General features: G+C 53.8%; 2 protein-coding genes across 6 annotated transcripts in view; both read left to right on the top strand.

The window, feature by feature from the left end:
- Positions 1-1,104, top strand: part of LOC129553663 (guanylate cyclase D-like) — a 60,106-nt gene extending 59,002 nt beyond the window's left edge. The window contains 1 exon segment of the mRNA XM_088843393.1: positions 461-1,104. Within this exon segment, the coding sequence (XP_088699519.1) occupies positions 461-1,104 (644 nt within the window).
- Positions 829-20,263, top strand: LRRC32 (leucine rich repeat containing 32). 5 transcript variants are annotated; one of them, XR_008685639.2, is made up of 5 exons: positions 829-987; positions 5,764-5,854; positions 10,761-13,299; positions 16,187-19,486; positions 19,554-20,263. XR_008685639.2 is itself a non-coding variant. In XM_055423736.2 (4 exons), the coding sequence occupies exons 3-4, from the start codon at positions 5,768-5,770 to the stop codon at positions 12,666-12,668; spliced, it is 1,995 nt and encodes a 664-aa protein (XP_055279711.2). In that variant the 5' UTR covers positions 837-987; positions 1,560-1,726; positions 5,764-5,767; the 3' UTR covers positions 12,669-14,854. The 5 variants fall into 5 exon arrangements, 4 of the variants coding, with proteins under 4 accessions (XP_055279709.2, XP_055279711.2, XP_055279710.2 ...); XM_055423736.2 differs by lacking the exons at positions 16,187-19,486; positions 19,554-20,263 and adding an exon at positions 1,560-1,726 and having other exon boundaries at positions 837-987; positions 10,761-14,854; XM_055423734.2 differs by lacking the exons at positions 16,187-19,486; positions 19,554-20,263 and having other exon boundaries at positions 10,761-14,854.
- The last annotated feature ends 1,836 nt before the right edge of the window (positions 20,264-22,099 follow it).

Raw genomic sequence — 22,099 nt, 5'->3', positions numbered from 1 at the left:
GGCGGGCTACAGTCGATGGGGTCGCAAAGATAGGCCATGGATGAGCCGACAGAGCACAGCACAGCTAGCTTTGTGAAGACTGGGCTGAAATCCCTTTCTCTTATAGTCAGTGTGACTTTGGATGTGCCACTTAACCTCTCTGAGACTCAGTTTCCCCAAACGGGGATGTTACTAGTCCAGACAGGTGATTTTTATTTATACTCGACGACCCCATCCCTAACTTGTTTCTCCACCTGAATTCTGGAGACTTAGATGGTACCTTACAGCTGTTCGTGGGTCCAGGAGACGCTGGAGGAGGCTCTGAACACTACAGCACAGTCCAGAGAGGGGACTGTGGACCCACCAGAGGGGATGGCTGCGGTGTGGGGGAACCCCCTTTGTAGCCGCCCCAGGGCCAGTGAAGGGTCATTTCCTTCCGTGTTCAGCCCCGCCGTCACCTCTCCTGTTTGCCTCCCCTAAGTGCGGCGGCGCCAACAGCGGGCGAAATCGGGGCCAGGCCGGATTTCCTCTGCGGACCTGTGGCTGCTAGAGCCACCCGCCCCTGCGGACCCCGCGGGGCCACGAACTGCACGTGCGGCGGCGGCCTCGGTGGCCCCGCGCTTCCTTAGGGACCCCTCTCCCTCCCGGTCCTTTCGTCCTGTCCTCTTCGACCCGCCCCTCCCCAGCCTCGCGGTTTCGGCCGCGAGAAAACGCTTCCTCCCCTCGCGGGTTCCGGATAAACCGAGGCACGCGGGGGCGCGCCGGCCGGGCGCTAGGACCCCGCGGCCGGGCCGAGGGGGGCGTGGTGGGGCGGGTCGGCGGGAGAGGTATTTAAATTGGAGCCCCGGTCGCCCTCTCGTGGGTCGGGATCCCGTGGGGCGGTGGAGCGGCCGTGCGCCTCCTCGGGCCGTGACCCCGGGGTCTGGCGCGGGCTGGGACGGGGAGGGCAGGTTTGCGCAAAATGTGCCGGGGCTGCCCGGGAGAGGAGCGGCGGCCGCGCTGAGCCAGGTAGGAGCCGCCCAGCGGGCGAGGCTGGCCGGCCCCTCGGGGAACTGGCGGTCCCGCCGAGCCCCTCTCGAGCACCCGGCGCGGAGCTGGGCTGGGGCTGGTTCATCGAGACACTGATCCTCAGCAATCCCCTCCCAGTACTTTGTGCGTGGGGCCAGGGTCGACCCTGCCTCGGCCCCAGGCTCCTAGCTCAGCGGATCTTTCCCGCGAAGGGCAGGGCGAGGCCGGCGTTCCCATTTGACAGATGGGAAAACGACCGCAGAGAGGCCGGCACTTGCCCCGGGAACAGACAAGCTAGTCAAGGGCAGTTCAGGATTTGTCTCTGCCCTCTAACCCTGGCGGGGCGGGGAGGGGGCTGGGGGCTGGGGGCTGGGGGCGGGTGTGTGGGTCTTCCCATCCCACCGCACCAGATAGCCAGCCCATCTCTAGGGGTGCAGAGGATGAGGCACCCACCTCTCTCCTAGGGTTTCCGCAGCCAGCCCTCTTCATGGGTGGTAGGACGTGAGGGACCCCCACCCCCACCCTCAGCTGCCTGAAATTCCGCCATCACAGACACATTCCTTTGGGTTAAGGTCTAATTCCCCCGTGGGCTGCACATGTCTCCAGAACGGGGCTTGCCCTTAGTGATTCACTGCTGGCTGGGAACATCCACAGCAGCTCTCCCAGGACCCGACTCTGCCGGTGATCCAGGCTGAGAGGAGGGAGAGGAGCACCCAGGAGCACCCCGAAGCTCGGCACTGTGAGCCTGTCTGCTGCTGTGTGTGTGGGTTGGGGCATGTGTGGAGTGGGTTAGAAAGATCTTGGCCTGGTCTTGAGGAAACACTAGCTTTAGGAGGCAGGCAGACTGGATTCTGATCCCAACTCTGCCATTAACTGCTTATGTGACCTTGGGTAAGTCATCTCCCTGAACCTGGTTTTCCTCGTGGGCAAATTTTCTAGGAGGCAGGCAGCTCAGCACCTGCTGGGAAAAAACACAACACACAGATCTGGGCTAAATCCCAAAACACTTATGAGCTGGGTAACTCTGGGGTAAGTCACTTTACCTTTCTGAGTCTCAGTGTTCTCATCTGTAAAATGGAAATTCTAGTTCCTCCTTCATTGGGTTGTTGTGAGAATTAAATGATACGTGTCAAGTGCTAAGAAGTGTATCTAACATCCTTAAAGACTAGCTGCTGCTGCTAAGTCACTTCAGTCGTGTCCGACTCTGTGTGACCCCATAGACGGCAGCCCACCAGGCTCCCCCGTCCCTGGGATTCTCCAGGCAAGAACACTGGTGTGGCTTGCCATTGCCTTCTCCGTTAAACACTAGAGATGGGCTTAATAATGGTAGTGCCCCTCCACCTCATTTCTCTCCCTCCCACTCTCTCACACACGTGCACTTTGACACACGCATACATAATTTTTTGGCACTTCTCCTCCCAGAGTCCTAGGATGTTTTGTACCTCCTCTTCCCTGGTCACTTGTCTGCAGGCCGGGGGCCTTCCTCTTGAGCACTCCTTACCTTGCCTGGGCTGCTCAGCCCTGCGAGTTTGTCCCTGCTGGAAAAGACAATATGTGTCCAGGGTACCTTCACAGCCATTCTCTGCTTGATTATCACAACCACTGGGGCCAAACAGTGGCAAAACAGGAACCAGGCTACTTGCTCTACGGATGGGACATGGAGACCCTGAAAGGTGAAGGGACGTGCCCCAGGGCACAGGGCTGGTCAGCAGTAGAGTCAGGATGGGAGCCTGGTCTCAGTGATCCCAGTCCTCCCCTTGAAAGCGAGTAGCCCTCAAATTGTACACACTGTGTCTGGGCACTGCTGAAGGGTGCCCACCATCAAGGGGCCCCTCTCCTTTGGATGGCAGGGCATAGTTCCACGTGCTGCAGGGAAGGGCCCCCCTGGATGTTCAGGTGCCGACCTGAGAGATAGGATGGGATTTGGCAGGGGAACAGGAAACAAGAGCCCCTTTGGGAAGGTTCAGAACTAACCCAGGTCCTCCCTTATCTTTACCTTATCCTTACCTACCTTATCATTACCACAGCCCTTTGCAGTGGACTGCTACCCCTCACTTTGCTGTCTATTCAATAGATCTTTAGTGAGCACTGTTTATTAGATCCCTGTTCTCAGAATAAGAAATAAACTATTAGGAAACAACCAAAACGAGGAAAACAGTAAAACACATGCAGATCTGGGGAGGTGGAGAGAGCAAGCAGGGCAAAGGCCCTAAGGCAAGAGGGCACTTGCTTGAGGAATGGCGAGAAAGCTAGGACTCGGTGAGGGAAGGGCAAATGGTAGATGGAGTTAGAGAGGAGATTGTGCACATCTGGATTTTATGGGAGGTTTTCAAGCAGCGAGATTCGTGGTCTGATACATGATTTAAAGACATCACTCAGGCTGCTATGCTTAGGGCAGGCTGAAAGAGGTCAGGGTGGAAACAAGGTGTTGCTGGGACTGAGGCCCAGGGTTGTGGTGGCGCCTCTGTCTGCGGGGCGGTAGGCAGATCCAGAGTCTGGTTTTTTGGGAAGAGCAGACAGAACCTGCTGATGAGGGGAGGGAGTGTGGCAGGGAGGTAAAGGGAGAGTCAGGAGAGAAACTACTTTCTCCAGCGTCACCATGTCACCGAGGTGCCCGCATGTCGATTCCTAGTGCCTTCCCTGACCTGCACAGTGTGAGATGGGTCCCAGCGGAGAGTAAGGCCCCTCTGCCCTGGGGACGCGTCCCATGGTGATGGGGGAGGGGGTAAAGGGAAGGGAACCAGGGGCTGATGGAATGCATGGTGCCAATATATAGCCCAGACTTGGAGAACCAGAGAAGGCTTCTTGGAGGAAGTAACATCTAGGCTGAGACCCAAAGAATGAGGAGGCATTCAGCACAATAGAGGGGAGGAAGTGAAGGTTGCGGGCAGTGAAAAGATGCTTAGAGAACTGAAGGGAATTCGAGGCTTCCAGAACACAGAATAGGAGACGGGACAGTGAGAAATAAGCTGGAGAGGAGAGCTGGCAAGGCAGGCACACTTCTCAAGGGCCTCGAAGGCCCTGCTGAAGGGTTTCCACTCAATTCTGAGTATACTGGGTTTCAAAAGAGTGGTGATGTTCTGCTTTTTAAACAGCAGAACAGAATTTCCTGTGAAAGCCCAACCTGTAATGCAGGTGAGAGGGAGAACAGCTGTGGGGAAGGGGGCCCATGGCCCCGGGGGAACCCGGGGAACAGGGCTTAAAAGACACCACTGGGTTCTTTGCCTATCTGAACAAGGAAGGACCTCAGAGCACCCACCTTCATTTACAATTCATAGCAAGGATGTTTATGGGTTCTAACAGTAAAGACTCAGCCCATAAAAGTTCTATAAATGCATCTTCTAAAGCATCCCTCAGATTCAGAATTCGGCACTTAACTTATTGAGCGCCTGCAGGAGACCTCATAGCATAGAGGTTAAGGGCACAGATCCAGAAACCCAACTTCCTGGGTCTGTCACTTGTTAGTTGTGTGACCTTGGGCATGCTGCTTAATTTCTCTGAGACTCCGTTTTCCTGTCTGCACAGTGGGAATGGTGATCATAAAACCAGGTCATTGAATTATTGGAAAGAGTAAATGAGTTCATAGCTGTAAAGTGTCGAGAAGAGTGCCTAGTGCATGAGAGCTCTGTGTGTGACACTTTCATAGAATACATCTCATTTGATCTTTAACACAACTTGGTGAGGTTGGCATTAGCCTCAGAAGAGGAAACTGAGGCTCAGAGAGGTGAAGCGACTTGTACAAAGTCACAAGGCAGGTAAGTGGAGGAGACAGAGGAAGCAGTCTGGTGTGGGTGACTCTGAGTCCAGTGCTCTTGGAGAGCATTATATGTCTCTCCTTGTTAATGTTTTGTATGTATTTATATTATGGTCACTTCTGGGCCTTTATCTGTGTCCCAGTTCCCAGTACAGAGCCAGACATGAAGAGGCATTCAGTAAAGACGGGGGTGAAGGAATGAATGAATGAAATTGATGGACTGAGCTGTGTGCTGCTAGCACTTGACCCAGGTTCTCAGTGAATGGGCCCCTAGCAGCACTGGGATGCGACCCATCTGGGAGTTTTGTGGTCCCCCTCAACCTCAACCAGGCTGCTCACAGAGAGAAGGGCTTGCCCAGCAGGCCTGGGTGTCCCACTGTGGAGGCGGAGGCTTCAGTGAAAGTTAAGGGCCTGGCAGCCTGTTCCTGGGGAAGTCCATGGGCCACAGTGTTGGGGGCAGGGCAGGCCTCCTGGCGGGGCTTCCTCTCAAGGCTCCAGGCCCAGCCTTCAAACAATGGCAGGGACTCGGGGATCAGAAAATCAAAAGAGAAAGGGCAAAATAAAGTTCTGCGGGTGGGGGGATTGAGGAATTCCGTTTGGAACTTGAAGAGCTAAGATGGGGGAACTGCTTGTGGCCTGTGTGGAGCTGGAGTCAGAAACCCAGCCCTGAACTTGGCCCAGGGCAGCCCTTAAGGTCTGTCTGCCTCCTGCTCACCTCCTCCAGAATGTCTTCCACCCGATGGGGCCTCTTGAAATCCAAATCTGACCTTGTCACCCACTGCTTAAAAACTCTAAGATAATGGCTTAGCTCCTCCATCTGGCACCAAAGGCCCTTTGTGATGGTCTACAGCCCTGTTTCCCATCACCTTCACAAGGTGCCCCATTTACAGCACCTTCAGTCCAGCTCCCGCTGTGGTCTGGGGTTTCCTGAGGGCAGGTGCAGACAGGAGGGGGCGGTGGGAGCCCGCGGTGGGAAGGAGCTGTGGTCTTACCATCTTCCCCTTTCCTCCTGCACTGTGCAGAGCCATGAGCCACCAGATTCTGCTGCTTCTGGCCGTGCTGACCCTGGGCCTGGCTACCTCCCAACACCGAGACAAGGTGCCCTGTAGGAAGGTAAGACGCTCTGCCTCATCAGGGAGAGCGCCTCATATCCCCTGCCCCTGGGGTGTCCTACTGCTCCAGAAGCCAGAGGCTAGAGGGCTCAGAAGAGGATCCATTTAATGCCATTAAACCTCGCATTTAATGAGCACCCACTAGAATGTCTAAATGCCTTGTTTTCTATTAATCCTGCCAGGTAAGTATAATTATTCCAGTTTTAGAGAATTGGAAACTGGCTTGGAGAAGTTAGCCAACTTGTCCAAGGTCATTCACTTCAGGCCAGTAGGGACTCTATTTCCTCAAGCCTCCCCCACAGGGCAGTGGGTCCAGCTGGTTGCTAAAGAATATGTGTGCATGAGTGCTAAGTCACTTCAGTCGTGTCTGACTTTTTGTGACCCCATGGACTGTAGCCCACCAGGCTCCTCTGTCCATGGGGATTCTCCAGGCAAGAATACTGGAGTGGGTTGCCATGCCTTCCTCCTGGAGATCTTCCTAACCCAGGGATCGAATCCACATCGATCTCTTATATCTCCTGCATTGACAGCCAGGTTCTTTACTACCAGTGCCACATGTGAAGCCCTGAAGAATATGTGTATGTGTGGGGAACCTGGGGTGGACAGCTGGGAAAGGCTTTTCTGTGCTGGGCCCCTCCTGGGGACAAATCCCCTCCCTAACTGGGCTCCTTAACTTGAGCCCAACTGCTGTATTCCTGCTGTGATGCCTCTCACTTATTACTGCCCAGGTCAAATGCTGCTTCTCCAAGAAGCTTTCCCTGACCCCTACCAGGCCATCCCTTTTCTGGGCTCCCACAGTCCTAAGCCTCCCTCCCTCTCAACATTGGGCACATGGGGTAGTTGGTAAATGGGTCCATGCCTGACTCAGCTACCAGACCAAGAGCTCCTCAAGGGCAGTGACAAGGTGTGATTCATTTTGTCCCATTTTCATAGATCAGGGAAACTACCTCTGAGGTTACTGTGACCCTGTGGGATACAGAGAAAAGAGATTATCTAGTCTAACTGTAAGGCTGGACGGTCACTGAGGTCAAGGCCAGAGCTTGGGCTGGGGAAGGGACAGCCCCTCCAGTAGCCTCATTTGGACTTGGGACTGGAAGTTCATGACACAGAGTTGATGTTGTCTTGGTCACCCAGTCATGTCTGACTCTTTTGTGACCCCATGGATTGGGATTTTTCCAGGCAAGAATACTGGAGTGGGCTGCCATTTCCTTTCTCTAGGGGATCTTCCTATCCCAGGGACCGAACTTGCTTCTCCTGCATTGCAGGCAGATTCTTTACTGCTGAGCCACTGGGGAAGCCCTAATGACACAGGGTGGGCAGCTGCTTTTGGAGGTGCATGTGCCAGCAGCCAGGGCCAGTAGCACTTCCCTGGGGTTTGCAGTGTCTGCTCTCACCACCTCACTCGTGCTCCTTGGAGCCCTTCCAGGGTTCCCAGAATCCAGAATAATGGGCAGAGTAGGACTCAGACATCACCACATGCAGCCCCACATCCTACCTGGGGCAGAAGGCTCAGAGGGAGGAAGGGCCTGGGCCACCCCTCCCAACAGGCGGAGGGGAACTGGGTGAGCTTTGGATTTGGGGCAAAGGAGATAACAGGCAGGAAAGGACTTTCTGAACTCCCACGAAAGGCATTATGATGCTTTTCAGTAGTAAAAAGAAATGGCCACATGCCGAGGGCTAGCAAGGGGCCTGCTCTACACTTAGGACTATCTCTCATTTTGTCCTGCCCAGAACTCCTGTTTTCAGCTGAGGAAACTAAGGCTGAGAGAAGAGATGTGACCCCCAAGGTCATACAGACAGGAAGTAACAGAGCCAGGATTCGGACCCCTCCTTCCCAAATTCATGCTGTCCACTGCCGGGTGATTCTCCCGGCCCTGCTTCCCTTCTGTGTGCAGATGGTATGATGGGGTTGAGAGGCACCCTCTTCCCTCCTAAAAAAAGAAAAAGAAGCTGGGCAATGGCATCCTGGCACATCAGAGAGAGTGGATAGGGGTTGTCAAGGGAAGCTCAGAACCTGACTAAGGGTGGATGCTCCCGAGACCCCTCCCCACATAAGTCACTCATGCTAGGGGCTCAGAGATCAGGGAGCAGTGGATGCCCCACAAACGGTGTCCTGAGAGCTGCCCTGGCCTTCAAGCTCCTTCCTGGACTGAAGTGGAGAGCTGAGCAGTCCTGCCTCGTGGCAGCCCCCTCTGGGCCTCTGTGACAAGGGTCCTGGGCACTGGGCAGAAATCAGGATTGGGTGCTGGACTGGGCCAGTTCTATGTCCTGGCTCAACTCTCAGGGGCTGGTGCCCCAGGGAACCTTTGAGTATCCAGAGGTGAAATGGGGCTGGACTTACCTATGGGGTAAGCGCTCCTCACCCCACACAACACGTTATGTCTGTTCATTTTGTTGTTTGTTCTTTAATCAGGGTGGTTTAGGGAGCTGAGAATATGGATGAGGAGTCTATGCCCGGTAGCCCCAGCTGACAGAGAGGTTGTGAGGGAGGAGGGAGCAAGGCAGGTCTGGCAAGGTGGCTGGAGTATGAGGATTCTAGTTTGCACTGGCGCCCAATGGCAGGGGTTGTCCCTGGGCCTCTGAGTAATGCCGGTCACTGTGCCGTGTGGACTTGGAAGAGTCACACATGCCTGATGGAAGACAGCCGGTTCTTCCCCCTATCCCTCCCCCTACCTTGGGCTCTTGGGAGGAAGCTGAGAGCTGGGCCAGGCAGGGAACACCCAGGCTGTATTCCTACCCTGTCGGCCCAGCTGCTGACTTGTGCCCTCATTCAGGTTACTGCCATCTTTAGGCTTGGTCTCCCCATCTAGGAAGGGGGTGGGCTGAACCCTTTGCGCTCTAATAGTCTTTGACTCTAATCTGAATAAATGGATCGTGTGTCCTAAGCTGCTTCAGTCGTGTCCGGCTCTTGTGACTACATGGACTGTAGCCTGCCAGGCTCCTCTGTTCATGGGATTTCCCAGGCAAGAATACTGAAGCGGGTTGCCATTTCCTCCTCCAGGAGATCTTCCCAACCCAGGGAACAAACCCTATCTCCTGCATTGGCAGGCAGGTTGATTACCACTAGCGCCACCTGGGAAACCCTGAATGAATGGATCATCCCTTTTCTTTATCATTCAGAAAGGTGATTGAGCCAGTCCCTCAGACCTGTATGAAGCTGATGATGTCTTTCATCTACTGAAAAATGTACTGAGCACTTTCTGGTGCTCAGAAAGGCCAGGTCCAAACATGCACTCAATCAAACCCTTTGCCCTGAGCTCACTTTCTGGCCAGTCCACACACAGGTAGTCACAGGGAGAAACACAGGGAAGCGCAGGGACTGTGAGAGCCCGAGGAGGCCCCGAGCTGCCCGGCATTTAGGGAAGTCTCCTGGGTGGAGGAGACCCTGGTGCTCAGCACGCAGAGCTCACGGTCCTGACCTGGTGGGCAGAGCACAACCAGCACATGAAGCAGCAGGAAGGAGGCGGACAGGCGGGGTGGGAGGGTGCAGTGGGCCGTGGTCAGGTGTGGGCTGGGCCAGGGTGGGCTGGGAGAAGGTCAGCAGGGACCACAAACAATGCTGAACCCTGCTGAGGGTCCTGGCGCTGCCTGGAAGGGGTTTAAGTCAAGGGCAGCATGGTCAGAGTGGAGTTTCTGAGCAGTTGCCAGGCATTTGGCTGGCAGACCCATCAGAAGGGGTCAGTGGAGACAGGCTGGGGTGGAGTGGGCCTGAGCTGGGTGCTTATGGAAGTCAGAGCCTTTGCTGGGAAAGGCTGGGGTTCCTGGTGTGCCGGAAATAACAGAGGGAGACTGCATTCACATGGAAAGAATTCTGGCCCCTGAAGGCACGTGTGGTGGAGGACAAAAGTGGGGTCTTTGGTTGTTAACAGACTGGGGTTCAAAAGCTACTAGCTCTGTTCCTCACCAGCTGGGTGATCCTAGACCCTCTCTTCCCCTCTCTGAGCTTGGGTTTCTTAGAGAGGGGTGATCATGTTTAATGGGCAGGCTACCATGACAATCCAATGAGACCATGGGTCATGTGAAATAAATATAAAATGCTGAATAGGCATTGGGGAAGGATGAGTTACATTCTGGATCAGAACCAGATGGAGTTCACACAGCAAAATCAGTCTTGTCAACAAAGAATATGGGTTGGGACTCTGGTCATCTTTTCCCCTGCCTCAACCCCATCTCTGGGGGCCCATCTGGACTGGACCATGGGAACTGAAGGCACTGATGGGGTGGGGGTGGGGTGGGGCAGATGGGGCAGCAGGAAAGAGGTCACATCTTGGGAGTGTCAGCAAGGAAGGCAGGCTCTGGAACCAGAGCTGTGCCCCATGGAGTGAGGGTTTGAATGAGACGTGAGGGTGTGAGACCAGAATTAAAACAGAGGACTAGAGTGGAAAGAGCATTTTTCCTTTTTGGAAACATTTCTCCCAAAGTGGTTTCTAATCTAACATCAGCTGGGTGAGTTTAACTCTCTGGGTCCATAGAAGGAACTTGGGATGTGGATCAAGGAGGCCTGGGTCCCAGCTTGGCCCTGCTCCTCATTGGCTCCAGGTCACTCTAAATGATATGTGGCTTAGTTTCGTGTAACATAGGACAATAATCAGTACAGAATTTTTTTGTTTTTCCTTCTGTCTATCATCTGTATGGTTTACCCGTCAAAGCTTCCTTGAGTCCCTCCCTGATGCCAGCACTGCTGTACTGCATACCAAAGACAGTGGCTGGGAGCAGGGTAGGGATCATGCAGACCTAGGGGGATCAGGCTGGGGCGGAGGACCTGAAGCATGCTGGGAGGACAGAAGAGAGGCCTAGGCAAGCCTGGTGGGGACTCAAGTCATCCTTCCTAGAGGCGAGTGTCTGGTTCTACCTCCTACTGCATGCACTAAAGCCCACTGCTCTCTCTGCCCTCCCACCCTCCCCAGGTGGACAAGGAGGTCTGGTGCCAGGGCCGTGGCCTACTCCAGGTCCCCTCGGTGCTCTCACGGGACATCGAGGTCCTCAACTTATCTGGGAATCAGTTGCAGAGCATCCTAGCCTTGCCTCTGGGCTTCTACACGGCACTTCGTCACCTGGACCTGAGCGCCAACGAGATCAACTTCCTCCAGCCAGGGGTCTTCCAGGCCCTGCCCCACCTGGAGCACCTCAACCTGGCCCACAACCGCCTGGCAGTGGGCACGGCGCTGAATACAGGGGGACTGGGCCCCCTGCTGCACCTGACGTCCCTGGACCTGTCGGGGAACAGCCTGTACAGCGGCCTGGCGGAGCAGCTGTTGGGGGAGGCGCCCGCCCTGCGCACACTCTCACTGGCGGAGAACAGCCTGAGGCGCCTGGGCCGCCGCACCTTCTGGGGCACACCTGCGCTGGAGCGGCTGGACCTTCACAGCAACGTGCTGATGGACATCGAGGACGGCGCCTTTGAGGCCTTGCCCCGCCTGGTGCACCTCAACCTCTCCAGGAACTCCCTCACCTGCATCTCCGATTTCAGCCTCCAGCAGCTGCGCGTCCTGGATCTGAGCTGCAACAGTATCGAGGCCTTTCAGACGGCGCCGGAGCCGCGGGCCGAGTACCAGCTCGCCTGGCTCGACCTTCGGGAGAACAAACTGCTCCACTTTCCCGACCTGAGCGCACTCCCGAGACTCATTTACCTGAATGCGTCCAACAACCTCATCCGGCTCCCTGCGGAGCCACCCCGGGGTGGAGGCGAGGGCCTCCATGCGCCTTCCGAGGGCTGGTCATCCTTGCCCCTCTCCAACCCCAGCCGCAATGCCAGCACCCAACCCCTCTCCCAGCTGTTGAATCTGGATTTGAGCTACAATGAGATTGAGCTCGTCCCGGAAGGCTTTCTTGAGCCCCTGACCTCCCTGCGCTCCCTGAACCTCAGCCGGAACTGCTTGCGGGCCTTTGAGGCCCGGCCCATGGGCTCCCTGCCCTGCCTGAGGCTCCTGGACGTCAGTCACAATGCGCTGGAGACGCTGGACCTAGGCACCAGGGCCCTGGGGTCCCTGCGGACGCTGCTCCTACAGGACAACGCCCTGCGGGACCTGCCCCCATATACCTTCACCAGCCTGGCCAGTCTGCAGAGGCTTAACCTACAGGGGAACCAGCTCAGCCCCTGCGGGGGCCCAGCTGAGCCTGGACCCTCAGGTTGCGTGGCCTTCTCTGGCATCTCCTCCCTCCGTGTCCTGAACCTGGCAGACAATGAGATGGAGATACTGCGGGCAGGTGCCTTCCTCCACACGCCACTGGCCGAGCTGGACCTCTCCTCTAACCCTGGGCTGGATTTGGCCCCAGGGGCCTTGGCGGGCCTGGAGGGCTCCTTGGAGGTCCTGGCCCTGCAGGGCAATGGGCTGGCCATTCTGCAGGTGGACCTGCCCTGCTTCAGCTGCCTCAAGCGGCTCAATCTGGCCGAGAACCGCCTGAGCCGTCTGCCTGCCTGGACACAGGCCGTGTCCCTGGAGGTGCTGGACCTGAGGAACAACAGCTTCAGCCTCCTTCCGGGCAGTGCCATGGGCGGCCTGGAGAACAGCCTGCGACGCCTCTACCTGCAGGGGAACCCCCTCAGCTGCTGCGGCAATGGCTGGCTGGCAGCCCAGCTGCACCAGGGCCGTGTGGACGTGGATGCCACTCAGGACCTTATCTGCCGCTTTGGCTCTCAGGAGGAGGTGTCCCTGAGTCATGTGCGTCCCGAGGACTGTGAGAAGGGGGGTCTCAAGAATGTCAACCTCATCATCATTCTCACCTTTGCGGTGGTGTCTGCCATCCTGCTCACCACGCTGGCCACCTGCTGCTGTGTGCGCCGGCAGAAGTTCAGCCAACAGTACAAAGCCTAGAGTTTGGAGGCCATACACGGGCTCTGTCGGGAGACCCTGCTGGGGCAGTCGGGGAGCCAGAGGCACAGAGAAGGGTGGGGATTGACCCACGATCACACAGTAAGCCAGGGTCCAAGACCCTTGGTCTCTCAGTCCCAGCCCAGGGCTCCTTTCCCTGTGTCCTGCTGCACCAGTAAGTGACCCACTTCTCAGGCCGCACATCATGTGGTCCAGCTGTGGAAGCCGGAAGTTGGGCAGTTTCAGGAGTGACAGAGTGTAAGGCTGACCCCATCAGATCTACAGATCTTTGCCAAGCATCTGTTTTGTGCCACACCCTTCCCTGGGCACCGGGGGCGCCAGGGAATAAGACACATCCCTGCCCTCAGCATTGCCCAGTCTGAGTGGGCAGGTGGTCGCAGAGTGTGTGGTCACCATGTGCAGTGTAAAAGCCAGGGCTCTGAAGTTCTGCAGCCCCAGCTGGCTGAAGATGGATAGTCCTGCCCTGGCTGGGCTGGGGCAAGAAAGGGGCAAGGCCAAGAGGATTTGTCTGAGACATTTCCAAGCAGACTATTTGTCACATCTTCTGATAATGACTTTCAGCTTCTCTGGAACATGAAGAGCTTGTGACCGGAAGAGAGCTGGAGCCACTTGAGTAAGGCTTGGATCCAGTGCTGTTAGGCAGGCTGTGGCAGCTCTGGCAGGGTCTGTTAAGAGGCAGTCTCCCTGGGCTCTGGCCCAGCACTGGACTGGTCTGTTTCCTGCTCTGAACAGGCGCTTTCCTACCTGGCACCCTCAGGTTGCTCACATGGGTCCAGATGACTGCCCTAGCACCCCCACCCCCACCCCCATTCCCTGCCCAGGTCCTGCTCAGGCCCGCTGCTCCAGCCCAGCCCCACCTTGGCCAGTGAGCCAGGAGTGAGACCCTTAGGTATCTGGTTCTGTTTTATACCACACTTGGCAGCAGTGACAAACCTGAGCCTGCATTTGCCTCTTTATGACAACCCTCTGAGGTTGGTATATTATCCCACTTAACTGGAGGCTCTGACAGTCTCCCTCCAGGGATCTCCAGCTAAGAAATGCCAGAACTGATCTCCAGACTCACATCCTTCTGCGTCCAGAGCCTGAACTTGGCCACTGCAGGGGCTGCAGGCTGTAAGATGGACAGGAAATGGCCCCATATGGCTGGAACGGGGCCAGGGAGCATCTGGGCACACCCACCCGCTCTTCTTCCTCTCTTCCAGGCGGGCGGAGAGAAGACGGGCAGCCACAGGCCCGCTCCTTCTTCTGTGCCTCTGCTTCTCTTATTCCATCCTTTGCTGACTGGGTGGGCTCTCCTTTTCTCGTCTAGCCCTTGAATTCCCTCCCTCCTCCTCCCTCTGTTGAGCATAGCCTGGAATTTGAGACCATTGAGTCCAACCTCCCTGGTACATAGATAGAACAGCTGAGAGTTAGGAAGAGAATGGGACTTGCTCAGAGCTGCTCAAGTCAGGACAGAGCCTGTGAAAAAAGGTGGATTCACACCTCACTGAGGGAGTCAGGGTTGAGGGGCTTGGGGGTTGGACCTGGGCAGTTTCCTTCTCTCTTCTCTCGGCTGTCACATCACAAGATGATGCTGGCTCCAACCTCCCTTTCTGGTCCTCGTCATGCAGGGAATTTTACCCCCCTAGAAAAATACATCGAAAAATCCCATGCAGGTCTAACTCATGGAATCGTGGGCTGCCTGGGGACAAAGGAAGCCCTGGGATGAGCCCAGGACTCTGTGTCATTGTCGTCACCTTCTTACTGTGTTTGGCCTGCACTCAGGCTCACGATGGTGCTCGGTAAAGTATGAGATGGTGAAAATGGCCCTCTGTCCACCCCATTTTACAGATGAGAAAATTGAGGCTGAGAGAGGGTCAGAGACTCAGGGAGTCCATGGCAGAGCAGGGCCAGAGCCTGTCCTGGTGGCCTGGCCCCAGCCGGGGGCCCTGGTGGTGACTGGGCAGCTGGTGGGTCCAGTCCTGTTCAGGATCATGACCACAGGTGCTCACTGCACACAGACACTCTTCCTGAGGCCTGAGGGCAAGGCATGGGCCCCTTCCTGCCTGATCTTTGAAAACACTACACGATGCTGCTTTCACCTCCCGGGAGCCAGGCCACAGCCCAGGCCTCAGGACCCGCTCTTTGTGTAACCCACATGAATGTATTAAAAAATGATTTGGGAGAAATGGTGCAGCCTGCCGGCCTCCTCCTTGCTGCTGGGAATCTTTGCATCCACTTGAACCCTGCCCTCCTCTACTTCCCTTCCAGCCTTTGAAGCCTCATGGCAGACCCCTGGGGAGACAGGCTGAGGACCCCTGGCTGGGAGACCGAGGCCCTGGGTCTCCCCATCTTGACCCTTGGTGCCTCAGCCACCATCATGTCCCCTGCCACACCTCTGTCTCCTCACACTCGGCAAACCCCACTCCCCACCTGCGAAGAAAATAGTGACTTTCAGCAGGAACCTGTTTGTGCCTTTCTCTGTCTGCAGCTGCATTCGAGTGCTTTCTCTGGACCCTCTCCCCACCCTGTCCAGAGGCAGCACTGGGCATGTCCTGTCCTCTCTCATTTATTTTCTCACTTTGCTCTCCCTTCAGCCTCTCCTCTCTGCTGCTGTCTTCCTCGCAGATTTCAGCTGTGCTCAAGTCTTGCCCATCTTAAAAACAGTACGAAGACCCTTAAACCACTTTCCCCTTTCCTTTCCCGACATCGTGGGTAAACTTCTCAGAAAAGGAGCTTCCTCTCCCTCCCCTCCATCCTAATCTATTCCAGGCCACTTCCAGCTGTCCCCAGCAATCTCCCCAACCCAGGGCTGAGGTCACCAAGGTTGTACTTTTCAGACCATGCCTCCCTGACCCCTCCACTGTAGGGCCCGCCTCTATCCCCCAATCACCCACACCCTCCCCTTGGGACACTCCCCTGACATCTAGGACCCTAGATGCCACTCCTTTTGAGGCTTTACTGTGTGCTCATCTTCCTCAAACCATCAGAATGCAATCAGCAGGACTCTTCTCCCAGGAACATTATCACCCTCACTGACGTGGCTGCCCCATCGCTCTGACGATGCCCACATCTCTGTCTCCAGCCCCAGGCCTTCCTGAACATCCAGTCCTGCTACCCTGAGACCCAAAGGCCTCCTCAGCTAGAGAGTTAAAGACCTCCCACGGGCTGAAGGATTGAGAGTGAGCAGCCAGGCTGCTCAGGGTTTAACTTGGAAGAATCAAGAGGGGTCAGAAGAAGAGCGTTCATGGTTCCTAGAAGGGAGTTGGAGGGTGAGAGTGTGGGCTGTGGGGTCTAGAGGAAGCAACAAGAGCCACCTCACCTGGGGTGGGGGTGGGAGTCTGACGAGGGGCACTGAGGCAAAGTCTAGAGGGCAGGGAGTGGGCCCCCGGGCTCTCCCACTTTGCAGCCCCCTGTGCTTATCTTCATGTGGTTCCATCACCCCTTCTCAGCTGCCTGACAGCGAGACACCACCCGCTCTGCAGGTGCCAACCTTCTCTTCTCCACCTTCTCTCCCACAGGCTCCAGCTCTGCCTCCTCCATCCCCCAAGTACCGGAGATTTCTCCAGCCCAGCTTCTTCTCTGGGCTGTGGCCTCTCACCTCTCTGTTCCTGCTCCCAGCTCCTACTCTCCAAAGGAAAAATTGAAATGCCGATTTCATGGATGGGGCTGGGGGGCGGAGTGTGAGCATTTATGTGACTCAACGCCCTGGCACACAGGAGATGCTCCTTGATGGCCCACGGGAGGACAGTAGCACGGACTGAACTCAGTCCAGGACTCTGCGGGAGCCTCCAGGCCCCTAACCTCTTTTCCTGGCAAACAGAGGAGTGTGCTCACCTGGCCAAGACCCCCAGGGAGGCAGAAATTCCTGTTTTTAGCTGAACATGGACACAGCTGCCAACTAGGTCATCAGAGCATCCGGCAAGTTCCAGAGAGAGAGAGGAGGCCAGTGCACAGGCCCTGTCATAGACAGACTGCAGTGCCAGGTCACTAGGCTCACTTGATCCAGTGAGCCTTTGCGGCACTCCACCAGGGCCAGGGCCCAGCAGGAGCTAGGCTTGCAGGCCAGTTGGGAGGGCGGGGGGCCAGAAGCCCTGGCCCACCAGCTGCTGCACCCTGTTGGTTCCCTATGCTGGCTCAATCCCCCTCCCTGGAATCCAGGATCCACTATCTGCTCTCTGTGCCCTTGCTGTTTAGTAGCTCACAGGTCCTGCAGCCCTCCAGCTCTATCTCTCTTTGGCCGCCTCCTACCTCTTATTCCAAGCTGACACTAAATTAGCACCTTCAGGTTGGGGCTTGCACTGAACACTTGACATACATGGTCAAAGATAATTCTAACATTCTTTAAAAACATTTCTGTAATTGTCATCCTCACTTTAGAGACACTGAGACTCAAGATCCTACAGCTATCAAGTGCCAGAGCTGAGACTGAACCTAGGTTCACCCTGCTTCTCTCTGGAGCCAGTGATCTTAACCATTAGGCGGCACTGCCTCCCGACCCTCCCAACTCCCGGCTCTCTCCCACCTCCTCTACTCAAAATGTCTCACCCACCCTGACCCCTTTGCCAAACCCCTCCTTTTCAACCCCTGCCAGTATCACCTCCTCTGAGAAGACTGTCCTGATTTCCCTCCTCCAGCCACTGACAGCTCTGGCTGCCCTGGGCCGCAACATCAGGGTGCTGGCCTGACCTGCCACTAGACCAGGAACTCCTGGAGGGAGGTCCTACCCAGAGTCCCTTCTGTATCCCCGGGGCCCGTGAACCAGCACAGAGGCAAGTTCAAAGAAAAGGCTTCTTGAATGGATGGCTCTGCCCTCTAGGACCTAAAGTCTTGTGGGGATCAAAATCAAACCAAGAATGGGTGACAGGCTTCTCAGACAGACCCCGGAGATGCAATGGGACTGCTCTGGGGAAGAGGAATCTTTCACCATCCTCATTCCCCTCGGCTCCTCTTGCCTCTAGGACCCTGGCTCCTCTTCTCCATCCCCCACTTGCCCCCCACTCTCCTCTTCTCCTTCCCCTCCCTCAGTCATCTCCCTCCACCCTCATCTCCCTGGGATCAGCTGGGGCTGTGGTGATGAGAACATGGAGGGGAGGGAGGCCCAAGCTGTTTATAGGAACTGGAGCAGCTCCATCCATCAGCTCTGTTTGGAGCTGGAGACCAAGCATAATAAATACCTTGGCTCCTCCCCAGTTGTGCTTTCCCTGAACTTGGCCATTCGAACTCCAAATCTCTCTGGCCTGCTGGTTCTCAGGACCCAGCTCCCACCCCACCGCACCCTACCCCCACCTCCCACCAAGCTGCCCTGGAAAGAGCCCTGCCCCTGGGACCAGACATGCAAGCTGAGCCTAGGCTGTGCTGCAGCTTTGCTTTGGAAGCAAATCATGCCCTGCATCTGTGCCTCCATTTCCCCATCTGTAAAATGGGGTCATCATCACTGCCCTCTGAACACACAGTGCTGCTCTGCTCACACATTAGGCTTGAGTATCCGATTGGTGCTGGGCCCTGGGCCCCTTGAGATCCCTGGGAACAGGCAGGCAGAGCCTCTGCCTATTGGGCAGAGGGAGGGGCTGCACCATAGCACAAGCAGGAAGTGGTCAGTACCACGAGGGAGGTCCAGACTTTGGAAGTTTGTTTGCAGCAGGGAGCGGCCCTTGCAGCTGGAGGAGTCAAGGAAGACTTCGAGGACATCTGGTCTGGCCCTGCAAGGAAGGGTAGGATTTCAACATGCAGAGATGGGGAGAGCCTCTACCTGGCAGAGCAAACGCTGGGCAGAGGGAAGATGCGGGCCTGGGGGTGGTGGGGGCAGAAAGAAGTCTCCATCTACCCAGCCTCCACCCTATCACTCCCAACTTTGTCCTCTTCTCTGATCCTCCAGCACCGTATGCTTTTTGAAATCTTCCCTCCTTCCCTAGAGAGCTTTACACTCACCCAGCTCTCCCAAGTTGTCGATGCATTCCCGGAATCCTGCAGTCGTGTCCCCACTCCCAGCCTCCCCCTCTCCCCAAAGTCATCCTGGAAAGTGGAAGATTCGGATCAGGGGAAAAGTCGTTGGCCAATAGAACGTGTTTCTGGAATGAATAAGGGAATAAATGAATAAAGGAATTAATAAAAGAGTGAGTCAATAGAAAAGAATAAGTGAGTAGGAAGTTGTTTAATTCAGTTGACATCCTCTGCTGTACATACACGCTCCCTCCCCTGGTGGTGCTGGCTTTTTGGGGGATGGCTGGGAATAGACAGTAAACGCATGCTCAGCTGCACACACACACACACACACACAAATAAAGACAATATGGCAAATCATGATGAGTGTTATCAGAGGAAATAATAGGGAGATGAAATGGGTGGACCTAGAAGTCCTCTCTGAGATTGGAGTCTGTAAGCTGAGACAGAAGGAGAACTAAAGCTGAGTAAGTGAATGAATATTCCTTCTAGTCTCTTCCCCTCACTCCCATTAATTTGCAAGAGCTGCACTCTAGACCCAGAGGTCCATTTTCATGCATTAAAAAGTACCCTTACCGTCATACCCTCTGGGCCTTCCCCTCCGTTCAGTGCATTGGCTGTCCCATTCTAGAATCATGGAGAAAAATATGGAAGGCCATGCATAACAGGTGGTGGGAGGAATGGCCAAGGGATGGGTGCGAAGAGTCAAGTTGTGGGGTAGGGGTCTGGTTAGGCTACAGGATAAGAGAGTCAAGTTCCAAAGGCCCCTGATTTAAAATTTGGGGTGGAGGGTTGGATGGGCTAGGCTCCCTCCACCATTCTTGAGTTACCCATATCAGTTTGCACCAACCATATTCTTTCACCCTTGGTAACTTACTGCTGCTGCTGCCAAGTCACTTCAGTCATGTCCGACTCTGTGTGACCCCATAGATGGAAGCCCACCAGAGCATTCTCCTATTTAACCTGTATGTTTTCTCCATGATCAAGTCACCATTGACAGACATATTTAAAATATATGCAAACACACTTATGCATGTATCATTGTTTTATAAAAATGGGATCATATTATATACAGTTTCCTGCATCTTACTTTTTTATTCAGCAATACTTTGAGGAAATGCCACCAAACAAACAGATAGCTCTGAATCTGTTTGCAATATTCATAGTGTGACTATTCCATAATTTATTCAACTATTCACCAATTAGAAGATAAACACTTTGATATCTTGCAACTGTAAACATGCAGCAAAATCATCCTTGTTCATATACCCATAGTCTCTGGAATTGTATTGCTGCCAGATAACTACTTACAAGTGAGATTCTACATCAATGGACAGATATGTATGTATGTATATATAACGCTGTGCTGTGCCATGCTGTGCTAAGTCACTTCAGTTGTATCCAACTCTGCAATCCTATGGACTGTAGCTAGCCAGGCTCCTCTGTCCATGGGATTCTCCAGACAGGAATACTGGAATGGGTTGCCATGCCCTCCTCCAGTGGATCTTCCTGACCCAGGAATCAAACTCAGGTCTTTTACGTCTCCTGCATTGGCAGGTGGGTTCTTTACCAGCAGTGCATCCTGGGAAGCCCATATATATGATACATAATTTTAATAAAGCTACTTTTCAAAAAAGCAATGATGTTTCATGTTTCCACAATCAACCTGTGAGATAATCTTTTCCTGTGCTTCCTGCCAGAAATGTGGATAATAGCTACAGATGTAAAGTAGTCACTCGTTGTTACTTTACATTGCGTTTCCCTACTGCTGAATCTGAGCAGTTTGTCATTTGTTTGTTGCTTGTTTGGATCTATTCTTCCATGAATTGCCTGTTTTTGTCCTGTGGTCACTTTTCTGTTGAGTTATTGGTTCCTTATCAGCTTGTTAAACCTCACTATGCGTTGCAGTTTTAAACTTTATCTAACATTTTTATAACATACATTTTCCAAATCTCTCATCTGTCTGTTGACTCTGCTAATGTATCTTTGTTCTAAATTGCTTTTGGGAGCCTCATTTTCCTTTCATAGCTTCTCAATTTGAGTATTTCACTCAGATTGTTCATATAGTCTAAATTTTCTTTTTTTACATTTAAATCTTTAAATAATCTGAAATTATTATGAAGATGGAAAAATTACTTGCTTCTGAATGTACTATTTCCTTTCCTAAAGGAAATGAGTCTTGAATATTCATTGGAAGGACTGATGCTGAAGCTGAAGCTCCCATACTTTGGCCACCTGATGCAAAGAACTGACTCATTGGAAAAGACCCTGATGCTGGGAAAGGTTGAAGGCAGGAGGAGAAGGGGATGACAGAGGATGAGATGATTGGATGGAATCACAAACTTGATGGTCATGAGTTTGAGTAAGCTCTGGGAGTTGGTGATGGATAAGGAAGCCTGGCGTGCTGCAGTCCATGGGGTCTCGAAGCACTAGACATGACTGAGTGACTGAACTGAATTGAATGTACTATAATTGTGACAGCATCATGTATTAAATAATCAAAAGCTCACTCTGTCAAATGCTAAATTCTGATATATGCTGCTGCTGCTGCTGTTAAGTCACTTCAGTCGTGTCCGACTCTGTGTGACCCCATAGACGGAAGCCCACCAGGCTCCCCTATCCCTGGGATTCTCCAGGCAAGAACACTGGAGTGGGTTGCCATTTCCTTCTCCAAAATTCTGATATATATTTGGTATCTATTTCTGTATTTCCTGTTCTGTATATTTCATTGATCTACGTCTCTATTCCTATAATAGAGAAGTTTACTGTTTGTTCTGATACAAAACAATGCAAGTTCTTTTGCACTGTTAATATTTTCCATAACTTTTTGGCTATTTCCAGGCACTTACTCTTCCATATAAACATTTCACTCTATTTGGAACTAATCTGGGGAGTTTTGACATTTCTGATATTAAGTCTTCCCATCCAGGAGTATTGGTATTTCTTCCCATACATTCAGTTCTCATGTTCAGTCTTTCCACAAGACTGTATAGCTTTCTTCATATAGGCCCTACGCTTTTCTTGTTAAATCTATTCCTAACCTATTTTGGACTTTTGGTCAAGATTATAAGTGGAATATTTTTCCTATTTTCATTTTTATGTGTTTATTGTCAGAATAGAAAAAAGTACATAATTGGTCTTGGCATATTTATCCTGAACCCTAAAATTGATGTAGCCCATCAGTTTTTCTTAATTCAAATAGGGTTTTTTGTTTGTTTGTTTGTTTTTGTTTTTGCTTCTCCACTAGAGGCTCTTGGGTTTCTGGGTACACAATCCCTTACTCGACCTCGTCATCCCCATAGTCTCTTGATACCCTCATCACTGTAGCCTCTGTCTCCAGCCAGACCTCTCCTCACCTGGATGGCAGCCAGGTTGCAGGGACCCCCCTCCACCATAACCCACCATGGAGCTCCTTCTCCTATGTTTTTTCTCTTTCCAAGACCAGGGCTCCAATCCCATCTCTGATTTGCAGGAATAGAGTGGAGGTGTTA

The sequence above is a fragment of the Moschus berezovskii genome, chromosome 14, assembly GCF_049115385.1.
Source record: "Moschus berezovskii isolate FMDL1 chromosome 14, NW_MosBer_1.0, whole genome shotgun sequence".
Lineage (NCBI taxonomy): Eukaryota > Metazoa > Chordata > Mammalia > Artiodactyla > Moschidae > Moschus > Moschus berezovskii.
The sequence above is the reverse complement of the archived record's forward strand: the minus strand, read 5'-3'. Positions and strand labels throughout refer to the sequence as shown.